Source organism: Gobius niger (assembly GCF_951799975.1).
Source record: "Gobius niger genome assembly, chromosome: 2".
Taxonomy (NCBI): Eukaryota; Metazoa; Chordata; class Actinopteri; order Gobiiformes; family Gobiidae; genus Gobius; species Gobius niger.
In genome coordinates this window covers 27780591-27798059 of record NC_136853.1, presented here as the reverse complement: position 1 = coordinate 27798059, position 17469 = coordinate 27780591, and the positions used below count along the sequence as shown (strand labels likewise).

The window sequence follows — 17469 nt, the reverse complement described above, 5'->3', positions numbered from 1 at the left end:
GAGTTCTTAAAATTTGTTTATGACAAGATTCAAAGCAGAATTTCAAAATTCATTTCTTTTAACATGGACACAGAAGTCATTTAAAACTGACATCATGGACTTCACAGAATACTGATTATTTTTATAATACTTTCACTTGTCAACATTATGCACTAGTGCCATTTAGAAAAACATGCTTAACTTTATAATCCTAAATAAACTGAATTGTACAGCTCTTTTCATACAACATTTAAATTACATTATTAGAACCTAAATCAGATTCACAAAGCTATTAAACATGAACCAAAAAAAAAAACATTTAACAAGTCTGTTAAATCAAAAATCACTATTCAGGATTATCTAAACAAACTATAAAAAACTTAACAGCAAGAACCACTGAAACTGCGCTTAAATGTGCACGAAGCCAATATTAGAATAAAAAAACACTTGGATCACAGTCGAACTCGTAAACGACATTTCCTGCTCCACATGGCGCTGTCACCGTGGTTACCAAGGCCTCTGCTCGCCGGAGTTGGTCGGGCAATGGCAGAGAAGGGCCTGGAGTTGATGGAGACGTGCGGCATTTCCTTTTTTAGTGCAGGTAAGTGGCTGTCATTGATCAAGCCAAATACGTCAAGTATAAAAAGTGACGGGATTGTTTTGGCCAAATCACTAAAACAAAATATATATTATGTAAAACAGATGAAAAACAAATACAAGGATACAACAATTTCTCCTTTGGCCTTACCTCAGGGCTGCCGGGTGAATGTGATAGCAACGACTCAAGGACAAATGTTGTAGACATTTGAGATGTGCCAGGACTGGAAAACTGTCTGCCATCAATAGTGTGCTGTCACTGTAACAGTAATAATACACTTACTTCAAAGTGCTCAAGAAAAAGCAAGCAGTATTTATGCACATACTGTTGTATTAATCTATTACCTTAAGTCAAGTGTGTGGATGTTCTGGCATCTTGACACCAGAACTTTAATATCTGCAATAATAAAATCATAAGCTTCAGTGTTCAGATCAATTAGATATTCTGACCAGTCCCTAACTGGAACAGTGTACTGGGTGATAAAAAACTAATGACAGAATAAGCACTTTTAACATGCAGTTAATACATTTTATTTTCAAACTAATAACAGGCTTGTAACTCACCATCCAGAGTCAGATTCTCTCTGTAACCGCTGAGGTTCAGGTGAGTAACGTGTGGGCTGAGATGGTGAGCGACACTTTTTACATGATTGGTCGTGAAGTCGCACCATGATATATTCAGTTGTAATATCCTAAAAATGAACGAGCTTTAAATAAAAGGTGACAAACAATCAGAGCAAATATTTATCCGTACAATAATTCTGACCTTTGACAAGATTTGAGCATCTCTTCCAAAGCACCAGAAGAAAAGCCAGAACAACCGCTTATATTCAGCTGTTTGAGGCTGCCATTTTTGGCCAATGACCTGCAAGACATTACAATATGCGTTGTAACAAAAGATAACACAGCTGGAACAAAAAAAAGAGAAATAGTGACCATTCTTACAGAATGATTGTGTCCGACAGCTGTAGTCCCTCCAAGCTCAGATCCTGTAGTTGTGTACAACTTACAATAATGCCCTCCAAGGCAGCCACAGATATAATGGAACTGGACAAATCCATCTGAACTACTTGTAATGGTCTACATGAAAGAAAAAGTAATATTATTAATATTTTATAATGATAGCAATAATGTCCAGCTCAGAAGAAGTTGGGTGTTGTGTCCTGTTGATGCAAGGGCGGATCTAGAAAATAAATTACGTAGTGGCAAGCAGAGTCAAAGATAATATCTGGGGTGGCAACACGTTTTACAATGTTGAATGTTTATAGAGTTGGTACGCACGTTTTGTTTGATTACAAGGCAATGTTCCCGTTTAAATGCTGGCTGAGCTCCCCAAAATTCTATACAAATAGTAGCACTGTCCATAATGAGTAGGGGGTCGTCGTCGTCGTCGTCATGTTAGCCACAGGAGTTGGCACATGGCTCTTTATTCAACTATAAAGTTGTTATAATTCTTTGTCCCGTCAACAAAAGTACTAACTGAGAGTGAGCCTATGTAAGCACCCAAATAGCTTCAAGAGCAGATGTGAGACATTACATCACACCAATGGGGTGGCAAGACCTTTACTAGGGGTGGCACCCCTCTAGATCCGCCCCTGTGTTGATACATTTAACTATGCATGCGTTTCAGGTTCTTGCGTGGTCTGATGTAGAGCAAAAATACTTGAAAGTGTGGTTTCTCACCCAGTACTTTTGAAATGTAGCTTATCCACAAAGGCTCGTGGGCAGCGCAGCTGGCGAACGCCAGTCTTCAGAACCTGCTGCAGTGCAGGACCCATGTGAACCAGACCCTCCAGATCCACACTGTGCCACAGAGACTCATCAAACCTAAAAGATACAAGAGGTCAATCCAGACAGACAGAGTTAGGCTGGCAATGCTGCCTCAGAAACAGCTGCTCTGACATACACCAAGCAGTGCCAACGTTTGCAGACTGAAGCCATCTTCAGCAGATCTTGCAGAGGAAGGTAAAAGAGGATCTTAAGGAGGAGCTCATCTGGTAGGTGGTCCCATGAAAGTCCTGTCAAAATAAAAGTAAATAATCAGGTTTAGGCAGAAAGTAATAATATAAAAAAGTCAGGAATACTTACCAGACAGTGTCTCCCTTTTCCTCCTGGATCGCCTTGCAATCACAAACGTGTTGTCGTCATTCTCCTTTCCTCTGATCAGCATGCGTTGGTGTTTGTGGTGCGGGGAGCACTGCTGGATGTAGTCTGTTGGGGTGCACTCCACCTCCAGGCCGTCGCTGGGGCAGCTTGTGGACTTGCGCTTGTTACCCTTCTTAGTCAGATGCAACATAGACCCCTGAACGCTCAACAAGGGCAGATCCTGCAGCGGCATACTGTACAAAAAATCATAACTTTGATTTAAGCAAGCAAACAAACCTCGACTAGGTAGGGACATATAAAGTGATAAGAAAGTTTGCGATGCGTCTGCCCGCCATATTGAACAGTCAGCAACTGGATAGCCGCGCGAATTCTTTCAAACAAACAATAACGTGAGCACATCTTTTATACAGACGAAAGCATACGGTGCGATATGAGCAGACTATTTTGTTTAGGGTGCCTATAATTACCAGGATATTACAGGAGGACCCACGTAGCCATGGTGCGCGTGCTTTAGAAACCAAAGCACGCTTATCTTAAATAAAGGCAATCTGCTCTTTACAAAGTGATCACCTACATTACATGTCTAGAACACAGCACAATGAGACTAGACCAGCGCTTTAGAACAAAATATCAATTGCATTTTTAACAGAAATGTGAAGAGTGGCCATGCTGATGAGAAGAGAAGAGAATCAAGAGATCCTTCAATCAAAATATAAGGATTCACGACATACCTGTTCCTCGACATGTTCTCAGTTTTAAACACAAATGTTGAGATTATTCAGAGCCGCCACTTCTACTCTAGATCGATTATATCTGTGCAAAGCCCTCCAAACCTGCAGACTCTTTAAACTGAGCGCCAGCGCCTAACCGTACGTCACATCCGAGTCCCGCAACTCACGTACGTCTTACGTCATCGCCCACTTTCCTTCCTCTTTGGTGTTTTTTTTATTTTTTTTGAAATGTTACACATACATTCCATCATAAACATAAGGTAATTTGTGCAAAATACATAAAACTTGCCAGGATGAAGGGAAATTAACACACAGAAAAATCTACATATATTGCAGTGTTAATTTTGAACATATTTTAGTCTTTTGACTAAAATGTAAGTTAATTTTAGTCGAGATTTAGTCAAAAAAAATCGTTTCAATTTTAGTCTAGTTTTAGTCGATTAAAATTGCAAGTAAATTTAGTCGACTAAATTTAAGACTAATTTAGTCGACTTCGCATTGATGATATTCATTATAATCATATTTAATCGTGTTCCTCTGCTTCATGGAGCTGCTCCACATGAACAAAGCTCAGAGCTGATCCTTTAACAGAGGATTTACATGATCTGAGGCTCTTTCAGACGGTCAATAGAAGTTTGGATGATTTTAGTCTCTCCTTTTCATTTTTATTTAGTCTCATTTTAGTCGACTAAAATATATGGACATTTTAGTCATAGTTTTAGTCTCATGAAAAACTTTTAATTTAGTTTTAGTCCTATTTTAGTCATCAAAAATATTACTTTGACTAAAATTAAGACTAAATATTTTAGTCGACGAAATTAACACTGATTTATTGTTACCAGATTTCAGTGGGGATAGGGAAAAAAGTATCTGTCGGTTCTGTTAAAGCTGCGGTCCCTGACTTTTTGTTGTTGTATGTAGAGTACGTTTATTTTTGCCACAAACGCAGCAAAACGCACACCTTGTGGTAATAGGTGTGTTTAAGATGCGAGGCGCCTCGCCTCGATTCCAGACGAGACCAGGCGGTGGCGTCAGAGGGCGGAGAAAGGCGCCTCTAATCAAGGCAGACACATCTCAGCCCCGAGAACAGAGAGGAGCCTCAGATCACGCAGCGTCTCGCGTTTGTTAGAAAGAGTTTGGGAATAAAACTATTTTAAAAGTTTGTGAACACAGTTCTGCTTCTCCCACACACCAGACAGACCCATCACTACAGCAAAAATAACAGACTCTCCTCTTACAGTTTAGGATTAGAATAATAAACTTATGCATATTTAAAATGTAGGCCATATGTTGAACACACTGGCACTTTCTGTCAAATATGAAGCATTTCTGCAGATTTAAGTAGATCTTGGAGGAGGCAGGAGCTGCGGAGCGTCAGGGCAACACGTCTACGATCTAAACACAACTCGTATCCAATCATCTGTCAGTCCTCTGTCAGCGTACGTGTTTACGGCACTTCATTTCCCACAATCCCTTTGGCCTTTGTAGTTCAGCCAGCCGAGCGAGGCGGAGAAAAGCAACTTCGCTCGCCTCCCCAAGGCGCTCCAGCCGCCTCGGTCTCACGAGAATACGGGCACCGTCGCATAGGTGGCGTCAGAGCGATTCTGACCGGCATGCAACGCTCGCCTGCAGCCGCCTGCAGCGCCTCGCTCATCTTAAACACACCTATTGCCTGAAGTTTTATTAGTAGAATTTAACTTAGTGCCATTTATTTTGCCGATGGCTTCACTCAAAGGCCCTCAAAGCTGTACACCGGCGTGAAAAGTGCATGTAGTTAAATTGTTTGAACAATGCAGATACATAGGAGGGATTGTGAGAGCTAGAAACAAGTTTGGGCCAAAACAAAAATGTCACAGAACAGGAAAAATCAGGCACCCCTTTAAATGCTGTATATAATTTTAAATATGTAAATACCCAATTAAAAATAAAGAGTTCCATGAGACATTGACTACCAACATATGTCCTTGCATAATCTTTAATAAGTCATCTTTGGAGCAATTGTGAAGGTAATTATGGGATGCATGTGCTTGTCAATTTGATAAAATAAATAGAATTCAGTGATTTTTTGAAAAGATGACACTGAGAGACTAAAGCAATTTCATGTTTTCCACATTCACCACAATATATCCAAGTTTAAAATCACAAAACACACATCCAATTGTGTACACACCTTAACATACAATTTATTTAAAACAGTCAGTTTATTTGAGAACATTTCTTCAAGCTTAAACTATTCAACAGGAATTTTTATTTTTATCAGTAGGTGTCAGTAGTAAACCCTGTTCTCCACCCGCTGCCCTGATGAGGCGTTCATAGGGTGAAGGAAATCTCATTAATTTAGTGTGTTGTACACATTTATCAACAGAATAAATAAGACATTTAGCAATGTAAACATTTGATACTTCGATAAGTCTGTGTTTTTTGGCATGTAGAACATAATACTTCCATTTAGAGCTACATTTACAGTGCAGTGAGGTTTTATTTCCCACAGCTCTTGAACGCCTCATACACTCCCAGAGCGCTTTATAATTAAAAATGACAGGGCTCTGTAGTGTAGATATTGGATCATTAAACAAACACATGAGCGTTTCAGGAGGATTTAAGGGGTGACGGGGAGATGTGGAGCTCGTCTCTGCTTCTGAGGAACAAACCCCGTGTTGAAGGTGACACGTCTGGCAATGCAATGTGGGAACGCAGGAATTCCGGAGCGTCAAATGTATAAGCTTATTCGAATAGAACGGGTAATTGTAGTAGACGTTGTGTGGAGTCACAGTGAAGGCATGTACTGTGCAAAGTCCATTTAGCATTGGAGGTGAATTACAAAGATCATCTGCATTCAGATGACAAGTAATTTGTGAATTTTCAGCTCACATTTTCCATTAAATGGAAATTTTCCAACAAAGTACCAACGTAAACTGTAGGTTTCAAGTAAGACTCGAAAAATTATTTTTGTTATGTGGAGTAAGGCTTGGGGTGAAGCAGATGAAGCTGCCTTGGTTCAACAGAGTCCCCTTTGAAGTGCAACTACAGAATCCATCAAGCCCAAAGAAAGACTGATTCCAACTGTAAAGCCTCATTATTTAGACATCGCAGGGTCTAGGTGTTTAAGAGCACCTCCTACTAAATGCAGACTGCCTGTGATGAGCACATGGATCTCAGTTGCTTCGCGAAGCAAAGCAGCTTTTGCCATAACACTGGGTTTCACAGGTAACTGTGTTTTGTCTGGGTTTAGAAGCACCGTATCTTTGCCCTGAGCAATCCATTGCAGGCTGCTGAGGATACAAGGGAAAACCAAAGTCTCTGCATTCTTCTCTGGGACCAGGCAAAGGGCGTCTCCTATCAGCCTCTGAGGGCTAGCTTGATCCTGGGGGCTGCGGTTGTGAAGACGCCAGCTACTCTCATTGTCCAAACAGCGAGTGAGCATGTAGTCTACTGAGACATTGAAGTTCTGTTGATCTGAAGGTGACAACGGAAACATATTAATAAAACGGACATTCAGTGAATCATATGTATTGGTGCATTTGACCCATTTAAAATCACCAAATTGAAAGGGTCTCACCAGCATTGCATGATGCAATAGCCTCCGTTATGTTCGGACAAAATACAGCATAGTCAAAATGACATGGCTGTAAAAAACATAAAAGACATTTTGTAAAAAACAAAATGTAATTGGAGTTTCTCATTAGAGAAACATTGTTCAGCTTACCACCAGCAGTTTTAACATGGCAGCAGAGTCTCTCTCCCCAGAGGAGTTGAACAGCAGCACTCTTGTGACAGGCCCACTAAAACATATAAATTGAAGCTCCAATAAGTAACAGAAAAAGATGTTATTGCACTAGAAATATGTGTGAATTAAGCCTTGCACCTTGCACTGAGTTCATGCTGAGCAGCAGTTTCTTTAAACCACTGAACACAAGCAAGCATGCTGCGCATGGTGTGAGCCCCATCCAAGAAGTAAGTGATATCACCACGTTTCAGAGTCTGATTTCTTCCTGGCCATTCTGTGTCAGACAACCCTAAATCACAACACACACACACAGATTAACGGTTTCATATTCAACTTTCATGTGTAGCACTTTAGCAATCCTATGTGTTCACTAGTAAAGCAATGGCCTAATTTATGAAGCTGGGTGCTAGATTGCAAGTAACGCGCCTGATTTATCATTAAAATCCGTAAACATTATTAGTGGAGCAAATTTATGTGAATTATTTTGTACTGTGGCCTTTAAACATTTATGTGACAAAAAATGTCTACTGCGAGGAAACGCTTAGTAAATCAAGACGTGTTACGTTCATACCTTTCACCATGGATGGGCTCAGTTTGAAGGATGTGGCTCGACTTCCAGTTGAGTTCACCTCATCATTTTGAGGTAAATTTTCACCTTTTGGAAAATCAAATCACATGATCAACTTGTAATGGATTCACACCACAGATGACGTGTACAACGTTGACAGATTTCTCACCCAGAAGACACCTCCTCTGCAGCCATGTATGACTGAGCTGAAGGGCGAGGGAGGCATTTGGCAGCTGATGTTGTCCGGCAAGGCCCAGCGTCAGAGGAGCACAATCTGAGTCATAGTCCACCAGACTTGGACACACTTGCATTGAACACTGGAACAGCAGGCATATGATTCAGTTCACTAGTGTAGCAGAAATGTCACAGCCAACATCACACAGCAAAAGCACCAATGGCAGGTTATATCAGTGTCGTAAACAGAGGCCAGTAAGGCCTTGTGATACCTTTCGGTATGAAAAGCGCTTTATAAATAAAGTTTGATTGATTGTCTAAATTTCTGTAGTTTCAAATAGCTGTAAATAATAATTTCTACATGTTTTATAACATTATGTTGTCATTTACATTTAGTCAGATATTTAGCTCTGCATTGTCAAGGTTGGAGGGAGAGCTCTCTGCCTCTAACAAGGACAGACTGGAGAAGCACAGAATGAATGAAGTTTGCTGGAGTTAACATACAATGCGACGGCAGGGCATCTGACTGAGGGGAATGAAGTGTTAAAAGAGCTCAATAACCTTGTAGTGTGCAGAGGCGTTTGGCTGGTTTAACTGTATCGGCAGCATAATGGTGAAATTCAAAGTTTTGTGCAGCACGTCCAGAAGTCGCCGTAGCATCTTTTACAGATCAGTGTGTGAAGGCTTGGCGTCCGAGGGCTTGGCGCCCAAGGACATGGCACGCCACTGGATGCATAAATCCTCAAAGAAAAGATTGTGTAAAACATCTTAAACTCACACCAATCTCTTTTGCTCGATCTTTTAGCACCCTCATCGCATCTTCAGGCTGTTTGACCGTGAAGGCTGGAACTCCTGGCTAAAACATGATTTTGTTTTTAAGTACAGCATATTCTGTTTACAATTGTTACTTTTCAACACATCTTTTTGCAACTAAATAAGAATAACTCACGAACCTTAAAGATTCCTCCTTTTTGCCAAGCAATCTTCTCAATAGTGTCTCCCAAAATTTGAGTGTGGTCTATTCCAAGAGACGAGATACCACAGACCCATGGGTGCCTGATGACAGAAACAAATAACTATTTCTGGGTGAGAAGTGAGACGCGCATTCCTTTTTAAAGATTGTAGATTGATTAGCCCCTTTTAAAAGAAAAAAAACTTAAATTCCCATCAAGGCCAGGATGGCACTGATATCGTTTTACAGGCACCTCCCTTACCTAAAGGTCTCATTTATGTTTTATCCACTTTATTCCTTTACACATTTTATCATAATTACTTACTGACTGAGTATTTTTGGACCAGCAGTATTTTAACTCATAACATTGGAGACCTTGTGTTTTTTGTTTTGCTTTTCACATTGTTTTTTGTGAAAGGTTCAATGAAAACAGGTTATATACACAAGAGACAGGAAGGTTGCAGCGTGAGGGCCCTTTGGACTGAGGTCAGTGTACAGCCATGTTGGCCTTGCATGAGTCAATTATGCATCAATACCTACCTAATAATATTTGTGCAATCGTACGCTCCGCCTATTCCCACTTCAATAACAGCCAGATCCACCTGACGACAGACAAAGTGAAAAAGAATGAAATCAACCGTAACATTAAAGCTGCCTCCAGCTATTCTCTATATTTTTGTCAGCAGTAAACCCTGCTCTGCACCCCCTCCCCTCATCAGGCTTTCCCCTCTGACACTCACTTTCCCTCAACACGCTGCACTAATGGTGCACTCAAAGATAAAGGGAAAAATTAAACAATATTTTGTGCAGCAGAATAAATAGGATATCTGACTTAAAGTTATCTTGCTGCTTCAAGGGGGTGATTCTAGCAATGCAATAGCTGAGGGCATCTTAAAGAAAAACTAAACAATGACCAGATTATACGAGTAAGCCCTTACCTTTTCTTGGAGAAAGACATGAAATGCCAAAATTGTCAGAAACCGGAAGTAGGCCGGCATTGTGTCACTATTCATGTCCTAAAGTAAAAATAAAACACATTATTAAATTCTTGAAGTCTGCGTTACTATATTTTGCATCAAAACAGTCGGCCAATAAGGACTAGTTTGTACAGTTAAAATTTACAACAACTACACAAATTTAACTGCTTCCTTTTTGTCCGTTTTTTTTTTCCATTTCGCACAGTATACAACTTCAGTTTTTGTGTTTGATGCAAGAAATGTGACATGAAGTCAGGTGATCAGAGTCATGATGCAGACACTGTGCCACTCATTAGTCCATTCAATTAAGTGCATTCTGTGAATCCACGAGGCAGTTCTGTGTTAACTATAGCAACACACAAACATAATGCACGTCTTATGTTTGTAATATACTATAGTAGGATAGATCATAACGGAAGTTTTTTTTCACATACCTTTGTTTCATACAGCCGTCCATACACCTGCCAGAAATACTTGGCAAACAGCTCTTTTCCGATTGGTTGTCCATTTATACGTATCCTCTCCCTCACCTGAACCAAGTGAGGAGAGCTTAAAAAACAACACAAATTTGAAGTCTGATGAAAAAAATAATAAATAAAGAAGACAAAAAACAAAATAATAATACTGGGTTCCAAAAAAACAATATTTTTTTTGCAACGCAGAATCTGAAAATGACATCCCTTTGTGTGTATCAGGTCAGGTTTTTGTGGATTCTAAATAAAAATCAATTTTTCACTGAATCGGATACATTTTTTATTATGAGGTTGCTTTATTTTAGTCCTCATTTGAAAGACATTTACAAAGACATAAATAAAAATGAAATTTATTTCAAACAACAGAGACCCTTCGGCAAAATTTGGCCACGGTCTAAAAATTTAACCTGATGGAGCAAAACCAAATGTGATTTTTGGATTCAGCACTCTGAAATCGTCCTAAATCTGATCACAAAACTTAACACGCCAAATCTGATGTAGACCACTGTAATTTTTGTATAGCACTTTTCCAGATGCTCAAACGAAAGTGATGAAAATTACCTTGTAAGTTATACAAAAACATACATACATAAAAATTAAATAAAAGAAACCACCATTGTACCTGTAAAATCCTGTACGGAACCCATAACTTCTCAGAATACGTTCAGTAAAGGCACATGTTGATCCCTGGGCAAAACAGAGGTCACTGAAACACATCTTGAAACTAAAACCTTTGTATACACTATATGTGCATACGACAGCATAAACTACCCATTTTACCAAAACATGGTTATTTTGTTATTATTTCACGTCCTTATTGATGTCATACTCTCAGAATGTGCTTTGAAAAGATAAACAAAAGTAACGTTGGTAACACTTTATTTTACACCACCCGGATACATTTATTATAATTTAGGACTATGTAATGTGCCGAGTAACATTGTGTTATAACTTGTACCTATGGGTTACATACATATTAACTGTATATTTTTGGTGTTTGGAGGTACATACTTTAATAGGCAGAAGACCGTAACTCTAAGCCCTGTCACGATAATTACTATATCGACTAATCGTTCAATAAAAAACAGATAAACGATACATTTTTGGGCGCGATATTTATCGTGTGTACATTTATTAGCTTTCCTCTCCATTTTTTCTTTACAAAACGTTGAAATCTAACTGAAGCAAATTGAGTTACATTATATGTCATGTTTATTGCAGCTTGTGTGGTATTTTAGGATATGATTATGCACTTTTAGAACAAAGGTTTACTGTAATTTTTATGCCTGAGTGGACAATATCAAGTATCGTTAAAGTCAATAATATTGTATCGCGATACTTTCCTGCTTCAGTATATCAGACTTCAAATTTGTTTTCGTGACAGGCCTACTCATTACATTACGAAGTACTAATGCACATTATGGGATACAAGGGTAGAGAATAAACTGTAGCAGTTGCAGTGGTTTACAGACCAAAACAGTCTGTCCAAGCAGGGCTGGGCCATATCATATCGTGCACCGTTATACCAGTATCATTTTTGGACACCGGTGTAAATTTTCACACCACTGTAGACCATCATTTACTTATGCCACATACAGCTGATTTTGACTGGAGTCAGGACCAGATGGAGATCGCAGCTAATGCTACGCTCAATGTAACTCGAAGCTGCAGCAACATTACTGTGGAGGCTTCAGGAGCAGGAACTTAAAAAATGTTATAATATGAATGAAGCATGTTGCTTGAGTAGACCATATTTGCAAGGAAAGGGCTCAGAATTTCCGTCTTGGATGAACTCAGACAAGTTGTAGCATAGCTTTACTAGCTAGATTCAATTAATTTGCCCCATCGGTTAAAGGTCGTGATTATGAAGTATTTTGTCAGGTGTCAATTATATAGCTCAATATATCGCTATGTATAGCATTTATAGAAAATATTAACAAATATCTGGTCAAATTGAATTCAAAGTACAATAATTCTCGGACTATTGAGTGCACCTGGATATAAGTCGCACCAACTAAATTTATAAAAGAAAAATAAAGTGAACATGTATAGGCTGCACTGGTCTTTAAGCCGCAGCTGTCCACGCTGCTACAAGTGCATTTGAAGCGCCATCAGAACAGTGAAAATACAGGACTCATCTTCATGCACATAACTTTGTTCGGATTTGTAGCTGTTATTGCGTCTTTCTCACGTCGGAGTTCTTTCATTAGAAATATCCGGGTGTTTTTGGACCCGCTCGTATTAAATGTAGGTGCACTGTTATTGATAACATGCCACAATATTCAGTAAATTAGCCTCAAGGTTCAAGTGAAAAAAGTAAGGGGTTATAGTCCAAAAATACAGCACTTAATTTTTGCAGTTGATAATATTTAAGCAGAATTTAACTCACCTTGCCCTTTGTTCCGGTCACATGAATGATATTGAGATTATCAAGTTTATCCACCTTTATAAAACAAACAGGAGATAAGATCAAAAGCTCCAATAAAATCAATCACCCAATGCGGTTAAGTCAACATATCACTTAGTTTGCTTTCATCAAAATCCTGACTCACCGTGAGACCAGACCGTTCAAGGAAGCCTATCATGGCCTGGAGCTGCAGCTGAGGGTTGCCGCGCTCCTGTCGGACCTGCTCCAAAGCACTGGCATTGGTCTGCAAGGTGTTCAGAGTGCACACCGCGTCCTGGACAAAAAGCAAGAAAATAAACATAATAGGAACGTACTATGCTTTATCATATTGACAGACAAATATACACATAATACTGTAAGTCTTAACCTGTGATAAAAGTATATTTAGGTTTATGCCAATTGGTTTTAGCCATGAGGTTTGCCAGTAGCTCTGTGGGCTGATTGGACAATTGGAAGTTTGGCAGTGGGATAAAACAAAATAAAACACACACAGCATTTACATCAATGTGTGTGTGTGTGTGTGTGTGTGCATGTGTTTCTATTTATTTTATGCCTTGTTAACAGATACAGTAAACTATTAACTAATCCAATAATAATGATGTAATGCAATGTTTCAGTGCGCCATGTCAAGTGAGTGCACGTGTTACAAGTGCAGGTTGAGGATTATTGCACTTTGAGACCCTCCCTCTGGAAGACAAACAGTACAGTATCTGCTATCAGAGTAACCTTTCCCAGAACCTCTCTGACAGACACCATTTTCAACGAACCCATATATTTTTCCACTAGCAAGCGCTACGCAGCCTTTCACACTGCTCCAAGAACCATGTTTCTCAAAAAAAGACACTTTCAAAGTTTCCAACCTAGCCATATCAGCTAACTAGCAGGCCATTCGCTGATGTAAACCACGCTGGCGATGACAGAAGCGGGTCTCACCTGATACTCCATCCTCGTCCTGTGTGGTGCCGTCTTTGTGCTCGAGGGCCTGAATGAAACACCCGCCAAAGCGTAGGGACTGTTTCGTTTTCTGAAACGCACGGCAAATCCGCATGCCAGATGCCGCACGCGCCACATGCACGCCATCACGGGGCGTAGTGTAATACAGGAAGTACTTCTGATTTCTACGGCCACGCCCACAGGACCAGAGCCGTCGAAACTTAAGCCATAAACCGCGCCCCCGCAAATTCTCATTGGATGACACTCCAAACGCAGCTTTTTCAGATCCCAGCCCATCCACTTTATTTACACAGCACATACACACAAGTATTTTGGAAAGACATCAATCTGTTTGTGAATAGAAAACCATAGATTTACAACTCAACCTTAAAGATATTTTGTTTGGTATTTATCAAAAAAATCTACCCCCAAATAAACTTTTTAGTTTGAATTTAATATTAATAATGACAAAGTATCATATCCATAGCTGTAAGTACCTTAACCAAAAACCAAAACTTGTTGTATTTGAATCACTAATGTCCTCTTATGTGACCTCCTTGAATTATTGCACAAATGCCAAAGCCCTGAAGACCAAGGTTCTATGTAACGAATTTGCACTGTAAAACTATTTATTTTTATATTTTTATGTATTTTTGTTTACACTGGAAACTGAAGCCTTGCACACCTGAGCCTCGAGCCTTGTTTATGTTGATTTTGTATATTTTTCAATAAAAAAATAAATAAAAAAAACTTTATTTACACAGCACAACAAAACGTTTCCGAAGTAAGTGCTGCACATGAGATCATAAAAACAATAAAACCAGAACAACATAAATTAGCTCCGATACTAAATGAGTGTATGACAATAAATTAAACTGAATAAAAACAATACATAAGAATAAAAACAGACAAAAAACACAATAATAAAATAAATAGACTGACACAGAGGACCACACAGCTCACGTGGTGTTAAAAGCCGGAGAATAAAAGTGGGTTTGAAGATGAGACTTAAGAGAACTCCAGAGAACATTCTGTCCCCTCTGTCTTCAATGAAGGTTTTTGAGTCAACTTCTTGTACTCTGTAGCTAAAGTGTCGAACATTTCGCCTCTCATCCAAAAGGCTTCGACAGCAAATAGATTTGAGCATTATCAGCATAAAAATTATATTGAATGCCATGTGTTTTTTAAAAGCTGACCGAGACGGAGGAGGCACAGTGTGAAAAGAACAGGGCTGAGGATTGAACCCTGGGGGACTCCACAGTGCAGGAGGGCAGAATCGGAGGTGGAATTCCCCAGCCTGACAGTAAAAGAACGTTCTGACAGATAGGAGTGGAACCAGTCCAGAGCAGTCCCCTTGACACACAGTTTTCAAGATGACATAAGAGTTGCATGGCCAACTGTGTCGAAAGTAGTCCGGTCTAAAAGCAATAAAATGGCAGAATCATCAGAATCAGTCATTGAAGGCAGATGATTAAAACCTTTAAAAGTACAGACTCAGTGCTATGAAAAGATTTATAATTGACTGGAGGGTATAATATGTTGTTTGTATCTTAAAATACTTGCAGTTGAGTGAGAACTGTTCTCTCCAAAATCTTAGACATGAAAGGAAGCTTTGAAATTGGACTTTAATTCGCAAGAACAGAAACATAAAGACTAGCAGCCTGTTCTGTTATTATAATTTAGCTTTACAAATGTTTAGGGTAGGGATTAAGGGCTATATAGGGACAGGGTTATAGGAATAGGCCACCATTTTTACATACTGAGATATGTTCTTACTTTAGACAAGTTGATGCGTAAGTGTCTGCTCTTTGTGCCTGCGCTCAGTCATGCAAATAGACCAAAGACAGAGCATCAAGCCTCTCCCAGCATATTCCTATAGCTCCAAACTGGGGTGAAGCTACCAAGCTCTTTCATGTTTTCCCTATTCAATAATAAATACAGTTCCGTGAAAAGTTACACGATCCAAGTATAGTTACACAAAAAAAATTAAACATGTCGATTTTCTAAGCCGATAAAAAGGGGAACTATATTGTAAGGCGTAATAATACTTATTTGCGTAACTGAGCGCACGCACAAAGACCAGACAGTTACGCATCAACTCGTCTAAGCTAAGATAAGAACATCTCAGTATGTAAAAACGGTGGCCTATTCCTCAGGGATAGGAAAGGGGATAGGGGGCGGTATCATGGCGTAACTGGGTTGGTTAGAAACATGGGGCTAGAACAGGGGTGTCAAACTCATTTGGGTTGTGGGCCCAAATCCAGCTTCCTCGGCGGGTCATGGGCTGTAATGTAAACAGGAAAATACTATGGAGAAAACATGTTTCCCAATAAAGGAATAATAATGAGCTGTGAGTTTAAAATAGTGCTGATTTGGTCAAAAGCCCGACAAGACTGTAATAAATAATAATAATGGCTTACACTTGTATTGCTCTTTACAAGCCTGTGTCACAGGTTTCTCAAAGTACACTGTCATTATACTGTAGTATAGTCATTGTTCATTCATTCCACACTCAGTGTTGGTAAGCAACTATTACAGCCGCCCTGTGGGCAGACTGACCACATTGACACGTGGCTATAATGTATTGTTTATATCCTATCTTATTATGTCAGTGCCCTCTGCTGAGCATACTGGTTTTTTCCTTAAAAATCATCACTCCGCACTAACCTGGCTAACACCATGCTGCTGTGTGCGCTCGAATTATTTCGAACTGCACAACAGCCTGGGGACCATGGCCGAAATTTCCCGGTGGATTTGGGAACCAATCACAGAGCGAGGAGGGACGGCAAGACGATGACGCGCTATTCGATATATGGAAGCTTGTAGTTTATTTACGGATAATTAAAAAAAAAGTTTATTTACGGATCCAACGTGACAGCAGCAGACACGATGGTATTTTTTGATCAAGCTTTAGACCTTGTTCTAAATAATTTAGCTCAAAAGTTTACAGCGGGTACGTCATACGTCATCTCATACGATGATACGATTGGCCATGGCTACGTGCAGACGCATGAGACTTTTTTTTTTTTTTCGTATCGCCCAATAAACGAGTATGGACGATCGTAAACCACACCTCTCCTACGAGAAAATGAATTGGTGGTCCCCAGACTAAATATCACTTGTGATTTTAGTCTGGTGTTAGCCAGGCTAACTCCGCACAGGAATGGGCTAGAGATTCCCTTTTTTGTTTTTCTTTTTTTTTGTACATACTCTGGAATTTATGCTCTACAAGTCAGGGGCCGGATTAAATCAGCAGGCTGCCTGTTTGACACCTGAAAGAAGCAGTCAGAGGGGACCACAACTAACGTTTTAATTCAGTGGCTTCCGATTACATTGCTTGCAATCAAAAAATCTACTACCTACCCTACTACCTACTTACCTAGTAAAGTCTATCTAGACCTATGATCTAGACTAGGTTGGAGTTTTTTAGATACGAGGTCACGCCACTTTTCATAATGACAAGTAAAGTAGCTAAAGTATCGTGTACAGTAGCTACAGTATCACTCAGATGTCACCACAAAGCCGGAATTGTTATGATAGAGACATTTAACTCATATGTTGACTTCTTTATTTGTCAGACTAGGTCCATATGCAGACACACAAACAAAACAATATGACACAACACAGAACAAATATATTATCAAAGTACCAGTGCTTCTACGGAGCTGGTAACGTATGACAGTATAGGATTCATCAGCGTCTAAACAAGAAATATGTCAGACTCATTTAAATTGTGTATCTGCACAAGATAGCATCAAAAGCATACACGAGCCTGAGAAAACAGTAGACTGGCACTTGCATCCCTTGTCTGATTTATTTTGTAGTTGAAAAGGGTCCATTATTCC

General features: G+C 39.6%; 2 protein-coding genes across 2 annotated transcripts; both read right to left on the bottom strand.

The window, feature by feature from the left end:
• Positions 1-249: 249 nt before the first annotated feature.
• On the bottom strand, positions 250-3532 carry skp2 (S-phase kinase-associated protein 2, E3 ubiquitin protein ligase). Its single transcript, XM_079551764.1, has 10 exons — positions 3414-3532; positions 2665-2915; positions 2483-2594; positions 2260-2403; positions 1522-1656; positions 1343-1441; positions 1141-1268; positions 922-973; positions 728-835; positions 250-651 (listed from the first exon to the last, which is right to left on the bottom strand). Exons 1-10 carry the CDS (start codon positions 3425-3427, stop codon positions 432-434), a joined length of 1263 nt encoding a protein of 420 aa, XP_079407890.1. The 5' UTR covers positions 3428-3532; the 3' UTR covers positions 250-431.
• A 2613-nt stretch (positions 3533-6145) lies between these two features.
• On the bottom strand, positions 6146-13787 carry fpgs (folylpolyglutamate synthase). Its single transcript, XM_079551948.1, has 15 exons — positions 13625-13787; positions 12837-12965; positions 12674-12727; positions 10907-10971; positions 10246-10360; positions 9773-9850; positions 9375-9436; positions 8836-8938; positions 8661-8738; positions 7878-8025; positions 7712-7795; positions 7279-7429; positions 7120-7195; positions 6973-7039; positions 6146-6869 (listed from the first exon to the last, which is right to left on the bottom strand). The coding sequence occupies exons 1-15, from the start codon at positions 13769-13771 to the stop codon at positions 6490-6492; spliced, it is 1737 nt and encodes a 578-aa protein (XP_079408074.1). The 5' UTR covers positions 13772-13787; the 3' UTR covers positions 6146-6489.
• Between the last annotated feature and the right edge of the window lie 3682 nt (positions 13788-17469).

Excerpts from the sequence above, each read along its gene's own strand:
- skp2 (XM_079551764.1), bottom strand. Across the intron at positions 1,269-1,342 it reads ATGCTCAAATCTTGTCAAAG|GATATTACAACTGAATATAT; the intron begins GTCAGAATTATT and ends GTTCATTTTTAG. Across the intron at positions 652-727 it reads ATTCACCCGGCAGCCCTGAG|TGATTTGGCCAAAACAATCC; the intron begins GTAAGGCCAAAG and ends ATTTTGTTTTAG.
- fpgs (XM_079551948.1), bottom strand. The coding sequence starts at position 13,771 with ATGGCGTGCATGTGGCGCGTGCGGCATCTGGCATGCGGATTTGCCGTG. Across the intron at positions 10,361-10,906 it reads TTCCGTACAGGATTTTACAG|CTCTCCTCACTTGGTTCAGG; the intron begins GTACAATGGTGG and ends TTGTTTTTTAAG. Across the intron at positions 9,437-9,772 it reads ATGTCTTTCTCCAAGAAAAG|GTGGATCTGGCTGTTATTGA; the intron begins GTAAGGGCTTAC and ends GTCTGTCGTCAG.